The 13737-nt window shown below is 33.9% G+C and overlaps 1 protein-coding gene across 18 annotated transcripts in view; it reads left to right on the top strand.

The window, feature by feature from the left end:
• The window catches only part of RIMS2 (regulating synaptic membrane exocytosis 2), a gene marked incomplete at both ends in the record, with an annotated part of 475681 nt that overhangs the window by 350496 nt on the left and 111448 nt on the right, over positions 1-13737 (top strand). The window contains one exon of one of the 18 annotated variants that reach the window (XM_084260491.1): positions 13290-13322. The exons of the other annotated variants lie outside the window; for them this stretch is intronic. Coding sequence (XP_084116617.1) covers positions 13290-13322 — 33 coding nt within the window. The remainder of the gene's footprint in view (positions 1-13289; positions 13323-13737) is intronic. 18 annotated transcript variants of the gene reach the window in all.

The following is a 13737-nucleotide window of genomic DNA, read 5'->3' as shown; positions in this document are numbered from 1 at the left end:
TTTTCTAAGTTAAAACTTGTATAACATTAATTTAGCCTTTTCTATCTCTTTAATTAATTCTTCTTCCCATATTGTTAATGTATGAGTTAAAGATCTTGAATAACTGGCTCAAAACATTTTCTTAGATTTTGACAGTTTATCCCACAGTTCTAATGGTTTGTTATTGTGCTGCTTTGTGTTTAAGAAGCAATAGCCAAATCCACTTTTGACTCTTTTTTTTAAAGTAGTTGTCACCATACATTATTAAGAACATAATTTTCTACTGAGCATTCATCCTATAAAATTAAAAATAGAAAGTTCCAATGATTTTTCATTTGCTGGATAAGATGACTAAATTAAGTATGACCTAATGAAAAAGTGAAGGCTTCATGATAACCTAATTAAAAATCTAAAACTAGAAATGCACTGATAAAAATTGGCTCACAGAAATTTTAGGTGCTGAAGGGAATATAACAGCTGAGTGAATTTAATAATAAAAAAGATTTATTCAAGTAAAAAAATAAAGTATGTAGAAATGTTTCAAGCAAAGGGTCATTCTGAAAAGGGCTATTGCTTAGTAGTATGGGGAAAACAAAGGAGGGGAGTAAGTATTTGCATAAGAAAACTCCTCATGATTAGCAGTTGCAATTTTGCTGCATCATCTTGTACTTCTGCAGTTTGCTGCATCATTTGAGTTCAACTGCAATATTGCTGGTGCTAAGTTGGCATGTTTAGAAAATCAGAAAAGCTGGAGATATGCAACAATTCTTATAATATGGCCATTCTCTATTTTCAATATTTTTTCATATTGAATATTCTAAACAAAAATGTAAGAGCTGCTGAGGTTGTACTTTAAGCTGGATGTCCTAGAGCACACCACATCTCTCCCAGGCAGCACAAGTGAGCATCATTCTCGAGAGGGAATGGCATACAACCATGTGTCATTATGATGTGCAGCAGGGAGAGCGTCACTTCATAATTGACTGCGGTGGGCAGCACCCAGGGAGTAGGTGCCACAACTGCATGCCATGAAAAAACTACATCTGAAGATTCTATCTTCCACAAAGATAGGAAAAATCTCAGTCAGTGCCCCAGTCAAATCTTTCTAGCCCCAAAGGTGCATCAAATAACTAAAACGTTCCGGCACAAGGATCTCATATTTTATGTAATCTATATGAGGGCTTTTACTATAAATATTCAATATTTTTACACTTTTCTTTACACATAAATTAGACCTGATTATCACAGCAGAAGAAAGTTTCACATTCATTTGTATGGCAAGTGAAAGTGGTAAGAAGTGAATGATGAATTAGAAAACGGTATGGTTTCTTTCCAAATATTTACAATTAGACAAAAGTTGGCTGTGGTTAAAACAAGGGGATAAAATGGTTTTCTAGACTATAAGGCATATTGATCTAACTAGGGAAGACATGGGCAGCACTGACATTTAGCATTTTGCCTATTCATCTCTTAGTAGTTGCCAAACAGAAAGCTTTCATTTAGCAATGCATTTTCTTAGCTTTGTAGAGGATGGAGATGGAAAAGGAATTAAAAAATGGTGGAAAAAGGTTAAATGTTTAAGTAAATCCAATGGTCATATCTATTTTTATTTCTCAGTTGAAATAATAGACACTACTAGCCAAATTCTTTCAATGTTCTAGAATTCAATGAAGCTTTTCACCTGATATGGAGTACCTCCAATCTGCATAGACTCAACCTGAGCAGAATTTAATACTGACATGCTGTAAGGACAACTACAGCTATAGAAGGATGATCATTGGAACCTTTTCTGAAGGAGTTTACATGCTGCTTAATATAAACTTTAAAAAAATAGCCTGTCTTGCTTTTTATAATAGTTTCTTTTGGGGCTTTTGAAGGTTTTGTTTTATTTTGTTTGTTTGGGATTTTTTTCTGTTTGTTTGTTCTGTTACAGTTAACACATGGCAGTGATATTTATTGAGAGTTATAATTTTATTTGCTATTTATTTAATCATGTTTCTCAATTTAAATCTTATTATAGAAGCACTTCTAGAGTGCTCCCAGGTATGTTAACTGTTTTCTAGATGCTTAGATCTCAAAAAAATAGCAAGGCTTACAAAAGGTTTTCTTTTGGTAGGGAACTTTGGTATAAGGGACTTCCATGACTGAGCAAACTCCAGCTGTTAGTTTCAGAACTGAATCAGGAACTCTCAGAAAGAATTCTGACTGAGAAGAACCCATCTTCTAAAACTGCCATAAAGCTAGTGGGGAAACCTCGCTGGGCTTCCTGATATTCTTCAGTATTTAGACTGTTCATTGTAAATCCTGATGAAATCCTGTATTTATCTTATTCTAAGTATCTCCAGTATTTGTTGAATGTTTTTTTTTTCCTAGCAATGACTACTCCTTAAATTCAAAGGTAGATTTACTGAGGTCATTGAACTTTTGCATGTTAGTTAGGAAGACACTTCTGGACTCATCCAAGAAAAAGGAAACATAGATGGCATCAGGAAATATTTTATTGTTAAGTGTATATTTTCATAGAGAATCACATCTTTCTTAGGAAGAAAGATAAGATTTTATTTCAAAGTTTGGAAACAAAAGGTTCCTTTTGAAATTTCTTTTTTAGTGCTTACTACATATGGTACTTCAAAGGTGACAGTTTCAGTTTCAGCATGCCTGTCTGTGGTGTCATGAAATCACTATATTGACTACTTTATTGATGTATTACCCGAAACCTACAACTCCATTATTTTCAAAAATCAAAGCTACCTTTTATAGGACAGCAGCCTGCCATGGAACAACAGCAGCCACAGACAAGAAGTTTACAGGATGCCTACAGATAACATTTTACATGTTAACATTTTCAATGCTGGATTTCTGTCAATCTCATTTAAAAAGAAAAAAAAAAAGCCATATGTTATTATCACTTCATGACAACCTTTTGTATTGTAATAACCACACAGTTTAATTGTAAGAAGATGGAGAATTAAAATACAGAGCAAAAATATCTGACAACCTACGAAAGACTAAGGTCTTGCAAGTCTAGAGAAGGAGTGTCTGTCTGGAGGAGACAGACATTGGTTGGACTTGATGATCTCAAAGGTCTTTTCCAACCTTGTGATTCTGTGAGACTGCATGTGCTCCTATTACGGCTCTTTTCCTGAGGAGTTAGGTCAGAAATGCCAGTTTCATGGCATAGGGTCCATCATTAGCAAGAGAGATTTTGTTAAGTAACTTAATCTGCCTAAAATAAAAAACTGAATTTAAATAAAATCTGAGATTTAGAAAGTAAATACAACCTAGTTTTGGCTTAACAATTCATTGTTAAAAATACTTCATCAATTTAACATGCATGATTTCTGGTTTGGTTTTGGATTTTTCAGTGTTGGTTTTGTTGGGTTTTTTAATTATAACTTTGCGTGAACTTTTTTACCAAAATATTTTCAACTTGCTTTTTAATTCACAGAAACAGAAAGAAATTGTAAGAAAGTATAGACTACTAACTTTTAAAAATGGAAAAAATTATTGTGTTAATAAATTCCTGGTTTTTTAATTGAAATTGTTAAATATCAAAAGAGCAGAATATTAGACAAATTACATAGATATTAACTTTTGCATAGTATGTTCCGTTACATGTATAAGATGTTTACTAATTCTTTTCACCACAGGCCACTAAATTAAATCTAATTTTTTTCCATGTTAGTGATAGTACATTTGTGTAGGTCAAGTTGTCCAAAATGATGCCAGGTGTCTTATAATGTAAGTTACATAATATTTCTGATTTTTTTTGATTTATGCTAGAAGTTACATGGGAGGACCAGCAGAAAAAGGTGAATGGTACAATAACTGATGACAAACCATTGCCGAAAAAGAAACACCATTCTGAGCCAGGTTTGTCAGGGTTTGGAAAACCACATGAAAGCATGAGACTATAAAAACACATTTCATGCTTTTGTAATGCGTGTGTGCTTGATGTATCTTATTTTTTTTCAATTTGCTGTGAAATTTTTAGTATGTAGAGACCATTTAGATTATATAGCTCTGTTTTAGAATAGCCAAAATAGATCTGCTTTGTAAAGAATTGTATTAGAATGCCCATGCATTAGAAAAGAAGTGTTCTGGCACAATATTAGACTTAGCTTGCTTTTTAGTTTTGAATTTTGTTATGATTTATCTATGTGTGCAAGCCTCAGGAATCCAAATGTGAGTTATGCTGATCCTTATTTAGTTGACCAAACCAAGGTATCTATTGCATGTATGGTGGGGAAGTCATCTTCTAAAGACATGAACCTGAAACCTTCTTGCACCATCACACATGGCAGCAATAATGTTCCAATGTAGATTTTATACAAATTGTGCCATCTTTCTCCATATGGCTGGAGTTCTCAAATCTAAGAAGACTCTTCCTTCCTCTGTTCTATACATGAATGAATTTCTTCTGAAACTAAAAACTTTCACGTCAAACATAAAATGCAATTCTTTGATTCTATCTTCATTCCAACAAGTGCAAAGCAAGAAATTAAACCTAGTGATAATCGTGGTGATAATGATGATGATAATAGTATTGTTCTCTCCTCTGAAGCAGACAATAAAAGGTCCTAATCACATTAATTTATGCACTTGCAAAAAGCACTATGATATGATGGTGATAAGCATACTGTGAAGGGGAGGGGAGGGAAGGGAAGGGCAAGGAAAATCTTTAGATTGCAGGTTTCATCCTCTATTTAAAGGTTGATCCACATCTGCTCAAGTGAATGGAAGTTTTTCAGGTTTGGGCTGCAAATCTCTCTATATTGGGCACATTAGTTGTCTCACTTATTCTAACTATACTTTTCCCAATTGCACAAAGTTAAAGTTTACCAGATTGGCTATTGTACCACCTCAGAAAGAAGTGCTTACAAAGCTCAATTTTAGGATCACCTACAAGTTGATCATTTCCAAGTTTTTTGTGCAGCTGAAAGTGCAGGAATCAGAGCTGAAGAAGACCAGCAAAGTCTGAATTGACTCTATAACCTAGGGTTTAGGGAATATAGCTGCAAAAAGCCAGACCCACCGATACATTTCCTGTTCCCTGACTTTTTAATGGATCAGAAGATATTACAGGATAAAACAAGCACTGCTCATGAGAGTCAGGATCAGAATGTATCTTCTTTTCCAGCTGAGTGTTTTAACTATTGCATGACAGATTAAAACCACATCTACAGATCTTCATTGTTCCTGTTCCAGGGCAAATTCTGAAGGATAATGCCTCTGCCACATTGCCGCCATCTCCCAGCTGGGGTGGGCTTACAACTGTGGTTTAGGCAGATGGCACATTCATAGTTATTAGCAAAACTTGTTTAGAGCCACCATCCCCATTTTTTACAAATGGGAGCCGTATTTTTAGATGTCTTCTCTTGGGGCATTCCAGATTTTGGAACATAAAAGAACTCTTGTAATTGGAAGATTAAAAAAAAACAGAAATCAGGTAGAAAAATAGAAATCAGAAACAAATATAGAAATTAAAAATATAACGCTTTAGAAGTGTTTCATATATTAAAAAAATATTTATCTGTTTTTTTAGTCTATATTGCCCTGTGGAACAGTACCACTGATCTCCAGTGCTGCAAGAAATACACAGAATTTTTGGAAAGCACAGTCATAATCGCTGAAGTCCAGGATAGACATAAAATTGAGGAAAAATTCTATTCTGCACTTTTTGTGTAGGTCTTTACAGGAATTTCTTTGAGGACTGATGACTGATAAGGCACAAATTCTGCTCTGATATATGTTAGCATTAATGTCCTCCATGGTATGTTCACATGGGACAATGTGAGATGGAAACAACTGAGGTGGTTCTGAACACTCTGCAAAGGGAACCATATAGTGCATCACTATTTTCCTAGGATACTTTTCCAAACTGATTCTGTTTGTCAAAAAGTCCTATGTACTGGTAGAAGTGAAGGTGTACTGGTGTAACAAATCAGTACAGCTTGCAGATGTGCATTATCTGCTATGCATTACACACTAGTGTCCCCTATAGACCTGCCTATATTATTGCAAACAGTTCCTATTAAAGGTTTAGCAGTAAGGACAACTGGAAGGAGCTGCCATAACACTATAATCACGCCTGGATGCTGACATATGTTGTATCTTTGACAATGATTTACCACTGGTGTAGCCTGGTGGAATCTACCTAAGGAAGCTTCAAATTCCTTGAAGATTTCCAGTATGGGATTTACCCTCAGGACTGGCTTGCTTTCATCTGAGAATGCTTTAAATGTTCTGCTTGGACAGAAAACAGCGAGATGACACGAATACACTTTAGTCCCTGGCTGCAGTTGGCAGTCTGCAGATAGAAGCAAGAAGGAATACAAGCATTTCGTATTGTTGTTGCCCAGTTTTGATTGCTTTTTCATACAAATATATTTCTGCTATAGCCTGTTTTGAGGTTCTGTCTGTCTGTTAAGAATTTAACCTAACCAGTCATATGGAAATAGCCATGGCAGTATTATAGTTAAGAAAATCTGTGCGAAAAAATAGGTACTGATTACATAAATATTTTCAATGAAGAACTTAGACTTTGAACAAATTTTAGGTAAAAGATAGTAAAAACAATTCCAAAAAACAGAAAAATTACAGTTGTACTGTATCATATGAGGCATTAATATTCAAGAAATATGCATGACTAGAAATGAGATCAGCAAATTTGTTGGAGGACAATTTAAGGTCATTACATAAAGTAGTAAAATGATTCTTTTCAATAGAAAATGCTGATGAAATTCCTGTTCTTGATGTCAGAAATCAACATGATTTCTTAACCGTTTCTGCAGTCTTTCAGTTTTGAGGCAATTTGCAAAACTATTATTCAGTGTATTACAAAGAGTAAATTGTGTTTATGCGAAGATTTTGAAGGATTGGAAGGGTAAAATTACAGAGTCGTAGGTAAGCGTAGCATCAAAATTCAATCCATGCCTTGAATCTGTGTGCCCTTCCTTTAGCCGATGTCAGCACTCTGTCGGGGAACACTGCATTCTCAGGACACCACTGAATCAAAGAGCATGTGGAATAGTTACTGGTTCCAATCTAACGTTATTAAGAATTTCTACTTTCAGTACCCCTGCCTTTGAGCTGTAATAGATGGTATGTGAAAGAATGTGAATAAAGCTCTAGTCCTCTAATCACATTTCCTTGGTCAATGAAAAAGAAAAAGGAAAAAAGGAAAAAAGCACTGCATGCAATCGTTACACACGGTTTTGCATTTTTATAGGTGATGCCTTAAGTATGCTATGGATAGAAATGCCCTGTGCTGATAGAGATATGGTTAGGCAATATTCTGTTTTTCTTTAAAAGCAGTTATTTTCATCTAGTATCATCACTAGTCTCTCTTGAACCCATTAGGGTTGCATAGCGGTAGAAAGCACATTGTTTAGGGGCCCAAGGCACTGACACTCATTTCTGTTCCATGTGAATTCTTTTTAAAGTGTTCAGACTGATTATCCACAGTTTAGGAAGCTGAATGCAGTCTAACAAACTGTGTCTCCATCCAGAGGTGATGCAGGTAATCCAGAAACTCCTTTCATGAGACAGTGGAGGAAAAACTATTGGTTTTCCCCCATTTTTCCTACTTGGAGCCTGTAGATTTGATGGTTCTTATCTGGAAACCATACTGTAAGGAATTCATTATTGTTCCTCATTGAAGAGGTTGAAACAACAGTTAAAGAACAGAACCATGATTTACCAAAAGGAGACAGAATAATTAAAGTAGATTTATCCACCTTGGAATGGTATGAAGTAAAAATGGAATGTCCTTGTAATTATTTGTGGGAAAGCTCTATTTCTTTAATACAGGACTAAAGTTTTAGAGGAATCATAACACTGGTAGGTTAAACACATTAGAAAATACAAAGGTAAAGCATGCTTACAAATGGTAAGTCTAAGTCTTTATATATACTGATTGGGTTTCAATTTGAAGGGAATCATGGCTGGTTTATTCCATGGGACATTTATGTCTCTCTGCTGGGTGGAGGTATTTCTTGACTGTAGAAAAAAAAGGCTTTCAGAAGTAATTTGTATGTGACTTATATTTTTGTGGTTTATCTCTTGCCAGGGAATCAGTTGAAGTAGTAAATCAGTCGTCAAAAATTATTAAAACCAAAATGTTATTTTAAATGAAATTTGTAGTCAGAATTGAAAGTATGATAGATGGAAAATTTTAAGAAAGGATATATGGTTGGAAATGGGGAATGAATTAGACTGGAAAAGACAAAGTAATTATAGCCCAGAGAGAAAGAGAGGGGAAAGCACACTGCTGCTTCATATAATTTGTATCATGAGCATTGGTTAAATCAAAAATTATGGTTAACAAAGACCAGGTTGTGAAAAGGGAGGAGTAGAATGGAGTCAGGCTCTAGTTTACAGTTGCTGAATAGAAAAATGACTGGACAATAGAACAGTTTTCAAAAGAAATAGATTGGGAAAGGGAAGAAGAAATACACCATAGTCCAACAGTCCAAACTGATGCAAACTTCAGTTTTCTGTGGTAGGACTGGGGAAGAAGGTACAGAAAAGAACCTTATGAATATGCTATGAGATCTGAAAAGCAGTGAAGTGGGTAAAATTTACAAAAAAGAGCTACATGTTGCGTCTATGAGATTGTTTAACTTGTGAGAAGTGAGAAGTAATGTAGATCAAATATATGGCATGACTGTTTTCTTCAAAAAAATACAGTATCTGTACATTTTCCAGGGACAACTCTTGTCCTTAATAAATGAAGTATTTAGAGCAGATATATATTTGTTTCTTTTAAAATTTACTTTCATCTTTCCCTATATCTCTTTGAAAGACACTATGTTTAGTCTGTAGTAAAGAAATAAAGAATTGGACTCAAGAAAGAAAAGGACACTCTGTGGTTGGGAATTGTGGTCCCAGTGTGAGTAGGGCACAGATGTACTTCAGTTTGCTAGCCAAATTGCCTGAAGTCAGGGTATAATTGTAATTTACAATGGATCACAAATAGTGAGGTGGCCTGAAAACATCTGACAAACCACTTGCCTTTTTTGTATGTAACTTTTTACTGCTTGTTCATGTTTTGGAAACCATTCTTGCAGTCTTAACTGTGTGATCTGGACAATGTAGGTGTCTGTTCTCGATGTTACTAGGATGAGAGCAGATTTAGAATAGAGAGATATCTGAGTTTGGATACCTCATCTATTCTTTATTGACAACAGAGTGTGTATTTGTATCTACGCTGTTAGGTATCTTTTCTGAAATAATATTGCTGTATGACTATCTAACTTATTAGTGAGATTTATTATCTTTCCAGGATTTATGATATTTTGAATCCAATGTATATCTCTAGTGCATTAATATTTTCAATGTTGCTATTTTCCCCCTTTTACAACTAGAATCTGAACTTTATTCAGAGGAACAAAATTTTAAAAGCTCATTCACTGAATTCCTCAGTTGAGGAATCTCTTGAGACTTGTGAAAAAGTAATGTAGTTTACATGGTTTCATTTGATTTATAGAGTTCATGCTAGTGAGATTATTTAAGATTTCTTTTTATATGTTGTTTTATACCTTCTTTATTATCCTTATCTTTGGGTAAGAATAACCTAAATTTTCCATATTCTTACTATCTTTAGCTAGAGTGTATTGTATATAGCATATATTATGTAACTGCAATTTGAATCTATTGCTTCTGTCTTTCCTGTATTTTCTTTATCGTAGTTAGTCCTCAGTTTATATTTGTGAGGAAAAAAGTCAGCGTCTATCCAGTATACAGCTGTGATTTTGTGTGTATGGATTTACACTTAAAGAACTCACTTTTAACTCATAGGGAATTACCTCAATAAAAAAAAAAAACAGTAGTGTGGAACAGGAAGAATAATGGAAAGATGTGGCTTAATGCTGGCAGGGGAATAAACAAAACTGATTTTATTCATCTCTCAATGTGGTCATAGAGCCTTTCACTCTAAATCTTTTAACAAATATTTTTGCTCTCGACTATTCTACTACCTACTCTTCCTCCTTTATCTATATCCTTAAAATTGCAGAATTTGAATCATGTCAGGGGATATCTTTCCCAAGAATTAAATGCATTATGTCATTCTTCAGGTGTAATCATATCCAGAATAATGACAGGTATTTATGGAACATACAGGCTCCATGGAACATTTCAATTTAAAGTTTCCTTTGTGTTTTGAGATTATGCCTATTTGATTGTGCTATTGCACATCTTAGCTTGTGAAGATTGTACAGAAATGAGGCTTTCCATGTCTGTAAATCACAGAAGTTTTTGGGACCATGTATGTATGCAGTGAATGATCTTTGGTTTTAAGAAGAGAAAAGTCTTGAGGGAAAAAAAAACCACCTTGTATGTCTTTGTCCTGCACTGCTTTTAGAACTGCAGATGGGCATGTTTGTGTGTGAAATTTCAAGCATGTTTTTTGAACACTAAGTTCCTGAATACTTCACTTTAATATGTGACATTACTTAAAATTAAAAGCTCTGTATCAAAGCATAAAAAATAGATGGTATTTTGCTTTATTCAGACTTACAGTACAATACCTGGTTTTCATTTACTTTATGCATTGAGAGTCTCGTTTGTTTCTAGATCTGTGAATAATACCTTTAGACATACCACTCTGGTATGTCAAGATAAACAATTGATCCAAATAAGCACTAATTTATTTACAACAAAGCAATAACTATGCAAATGAAGACTGCCTATTGACATGATGTAAAATTAATAGAATTTTATTCCATGGTTTTGTTCTCAGTTTTAATGTATTTCTATCAACAAAGATCTATTTTAGTAGATTACAATGTATGGAGCCAGAGAATTTTCAAACTATTGTTTGGGATTTGTGGCAAGACTTCTTAATCAGGAGGACATTGATTCACACAAGTGCTATTGTGTCTAAATTAATCGGTCTATTAGTACTCTCATCTTATCATCGTTAATTGAAAGAATTTATGCATTACCATGCCACAACTTCTATTAATTCATTAATATTTGCAACAATTAATACAAAAATATTACAAGCCATGTATCTCAAGAGATGAGATATCAGCTGAACAGATATTCACGGTGACAAGATACCTATTATCTTTTATTTTCCTCTCTGGCTTCTTTCAGAATTATTCTTACATTTCGTCAGTTAAAACTGAAAAAATATTTCTCATTAAAAATCTAATGTTTTCCATTTGGATGTGTAAATAATTTTTTCGTAACATATATTTTGCATGAGCACATTTAAAAATGTAATTTAAAAAAAAATATTGCCACATGTGACTTATATGTAGCCAAACACAGGTCGTTTGGTTCTTAAGTCTTCAAAGGGAGCTTCCATGTTATTCAGTTGTGTCCCCACTGACACTACAGAAATGCCTTGCCTTACCATGCCGGGGATATATAATTTGGAAATAGTGTGATTTGAAAATTTCTTGAGAAATATTTATCTTAATGCAGGATATGTCTCAAAGCTATGCATTCTTGTGGATATTACAAAGAATAAATGCAGTATAGGAGGGTCATGGCTGAGGCTTTTTAGTGACTGTTTTTGACATGGTAGGAGCGCTTGCTTCAGAGCTATAGACATGTAGTAGAAAACACTGTGAGAGAGTCTAATGTAGTTCAGCTAGGTCTTTGGTGTTGGTAATAACTACTTATTTATTTAACGGTTACAACAACTATAGCTACATTTTTCTAATACAAGCTATAATACACTAAGAAGAAGTTGATCTTTGTATTTGGTTATTTGTATTTTATCCTATGGGTTTATTAAATTTGCCCAGATAAAAAGATACTGATGTACTGTTACTTTTTTTAACATGTGAATATACAGCATGCTTACTTAAAAAAACTATCAGCTGTTATGCTCGTGTTACGTATCGTATATAGCACTTAGGTACTTTAATTCTGTAAGCAAACTTAATTGCCTAAAAATCTATTCTAAATCTATATGTTGCAAGCTGCAACCATTTACATCAAAGTTTTTTATAGAGACTTGGCATTTGGTAGTAGACAAAAATTAGAATCTGGCAGCTGTAGAATAGAGTCATTTAACTTTAAAACTCAGTGGTTATCAGATGAAATTTAGTGTTGTCTTTCATTTCATTTTACTGATTTATATTGCTTATCCTAATTTTGCATTTTTCAATGGTATCTTGATATTGACTGTAAAATGCGTCTAAAATTATAGTATATATTTGTGGTATATGAACTTTTCTGGAATTTTAAACATATGCAGTATTAATGAATTATGAGCAATGTTTTGGGACTCACTAACAAAAAGCAAGCTGAAATTAGATCAGGGATTATAGATATATTTTTATTATTACTATTTCTGATGATTTTTGGAAGAATGCACTTGTTTTGCTAATGCTGGTAGCTTCATAGTTGTAATTATTACTACTTCTCAAGATTAATTCCTCCCATTCTTTTGTTACAAGTAGATTTTCAGTACAGAGAATGACACTGTCCCTCAATGTTCTCTACATTTTTAAATGGCAGTGTTTTTGAATGTGAAGTAATAAAGTAATGAGGTAGTTACTTTGGGATTTAACTTGCATGCATTTGCAGTAACTTAGACCTCTGTGAGATGACAGTAACACTTGTTTCTGAAAAAGGATCTGCTGAATTGACCATGAGAGTTAATAGCTATACATTCTCTTTTCTGATGTTCTGTATTTTGCTCTTGATAATATTGCCTTTGGCAGACTGTTACATTAATGCAGTCCTTTCCAGAGTGTGTTATGTGGATTATGAAATTCCCGAGCTTGTATATATCCTTTTGAAAAAAATCTGTTTCCTTTTTCTGTTTTGGATATGTGAAGTTTGGTTCAGCATAATTTGCAGTAATTTAATAACTGAGAAAATCTAATAATACACTTCCCATTGATGACATTAAACTGAATGTGCAATACTTGAAAGAGAAAAATAATACTTGCATTCCAGTAGATAACGTTCCAAAAAGTTGAACAGGCATGAACAAAAGTGTTTATACTAGTTAACATACCTTTTACTATCCAGTTTTTTCTTCAGCTTCATTGCAAGGATTGACTTTGCTGTCAGTTATAACTTTTGTTATTTCCTCAGATCCTATACTAACCCTGTCTTTACTGTTCTTTTTCAACAACAGTAGTTTAACCACTTCTTCTTCAGCTTTCTTTTCCTTCCGGTGTCTGTGTTATTTTTTTTCCCACTTACTAACTCTGCTCTGCAGACTTCTCTCTAAAACAATTTTTGGCCCTTTCCCTCAGTGTCAGTTTTAACCTTCTGAATACATCCTCTCACGCCCATCTCCTTTGTCTATGTCTGTCCATTACACGATGTGATCACAGAAGAAGCGGAATCACCAAGGAGAAGAAACTCAGGTCTGTCTCTTCTACTGCTTTTCTCTGTGTTATTTTATTTTTTTTCATTTTACCTTTCCTATAGACTTTATCACAGCTCACCTCACATACTTTTCACTCTCTTTCCCCCCAATAAATTTAAATATTGGCAAACTGTAAGAATTTAAGATGCTTAAGGATTTTTTCCTTACAAACTATGTACTATACCAAAAGTGTTAAAAGGCAACTGATGGCACGTGTGCTATACTTAAAGACTAATTTGATTTCTATCATGTCAGTGTTTATTTCCTGTCTCCCTTATCTGAAAATTAGCCTTTAAGCCCCCAACTAGCACATGAAAACAATCTATAACTTGTTTTATCCTTGCATTTGAAAACTGATTCAAATATTGTAGAAACTCTAATATAAGTAGTTATTTTTCACCCTAGGCAGGATA

The sequence above is a fragment of the Gallinula chloropus genome (genome assembly GCF_964237585.1).
Source record: "Gallinula chloropus genome assembly, chromosome: 2".
In the NCBI taxonomy this organism is placed as follows: domain Eukaryota; kingdom Metazoa; phylum Chordata; class Aves; order Gruiformes; family Rallidae; genus Gallinula; species Gallinula chloropus.
This window is presented reverse-complemented; position numbering and strand designations above follow the sequence as displayed.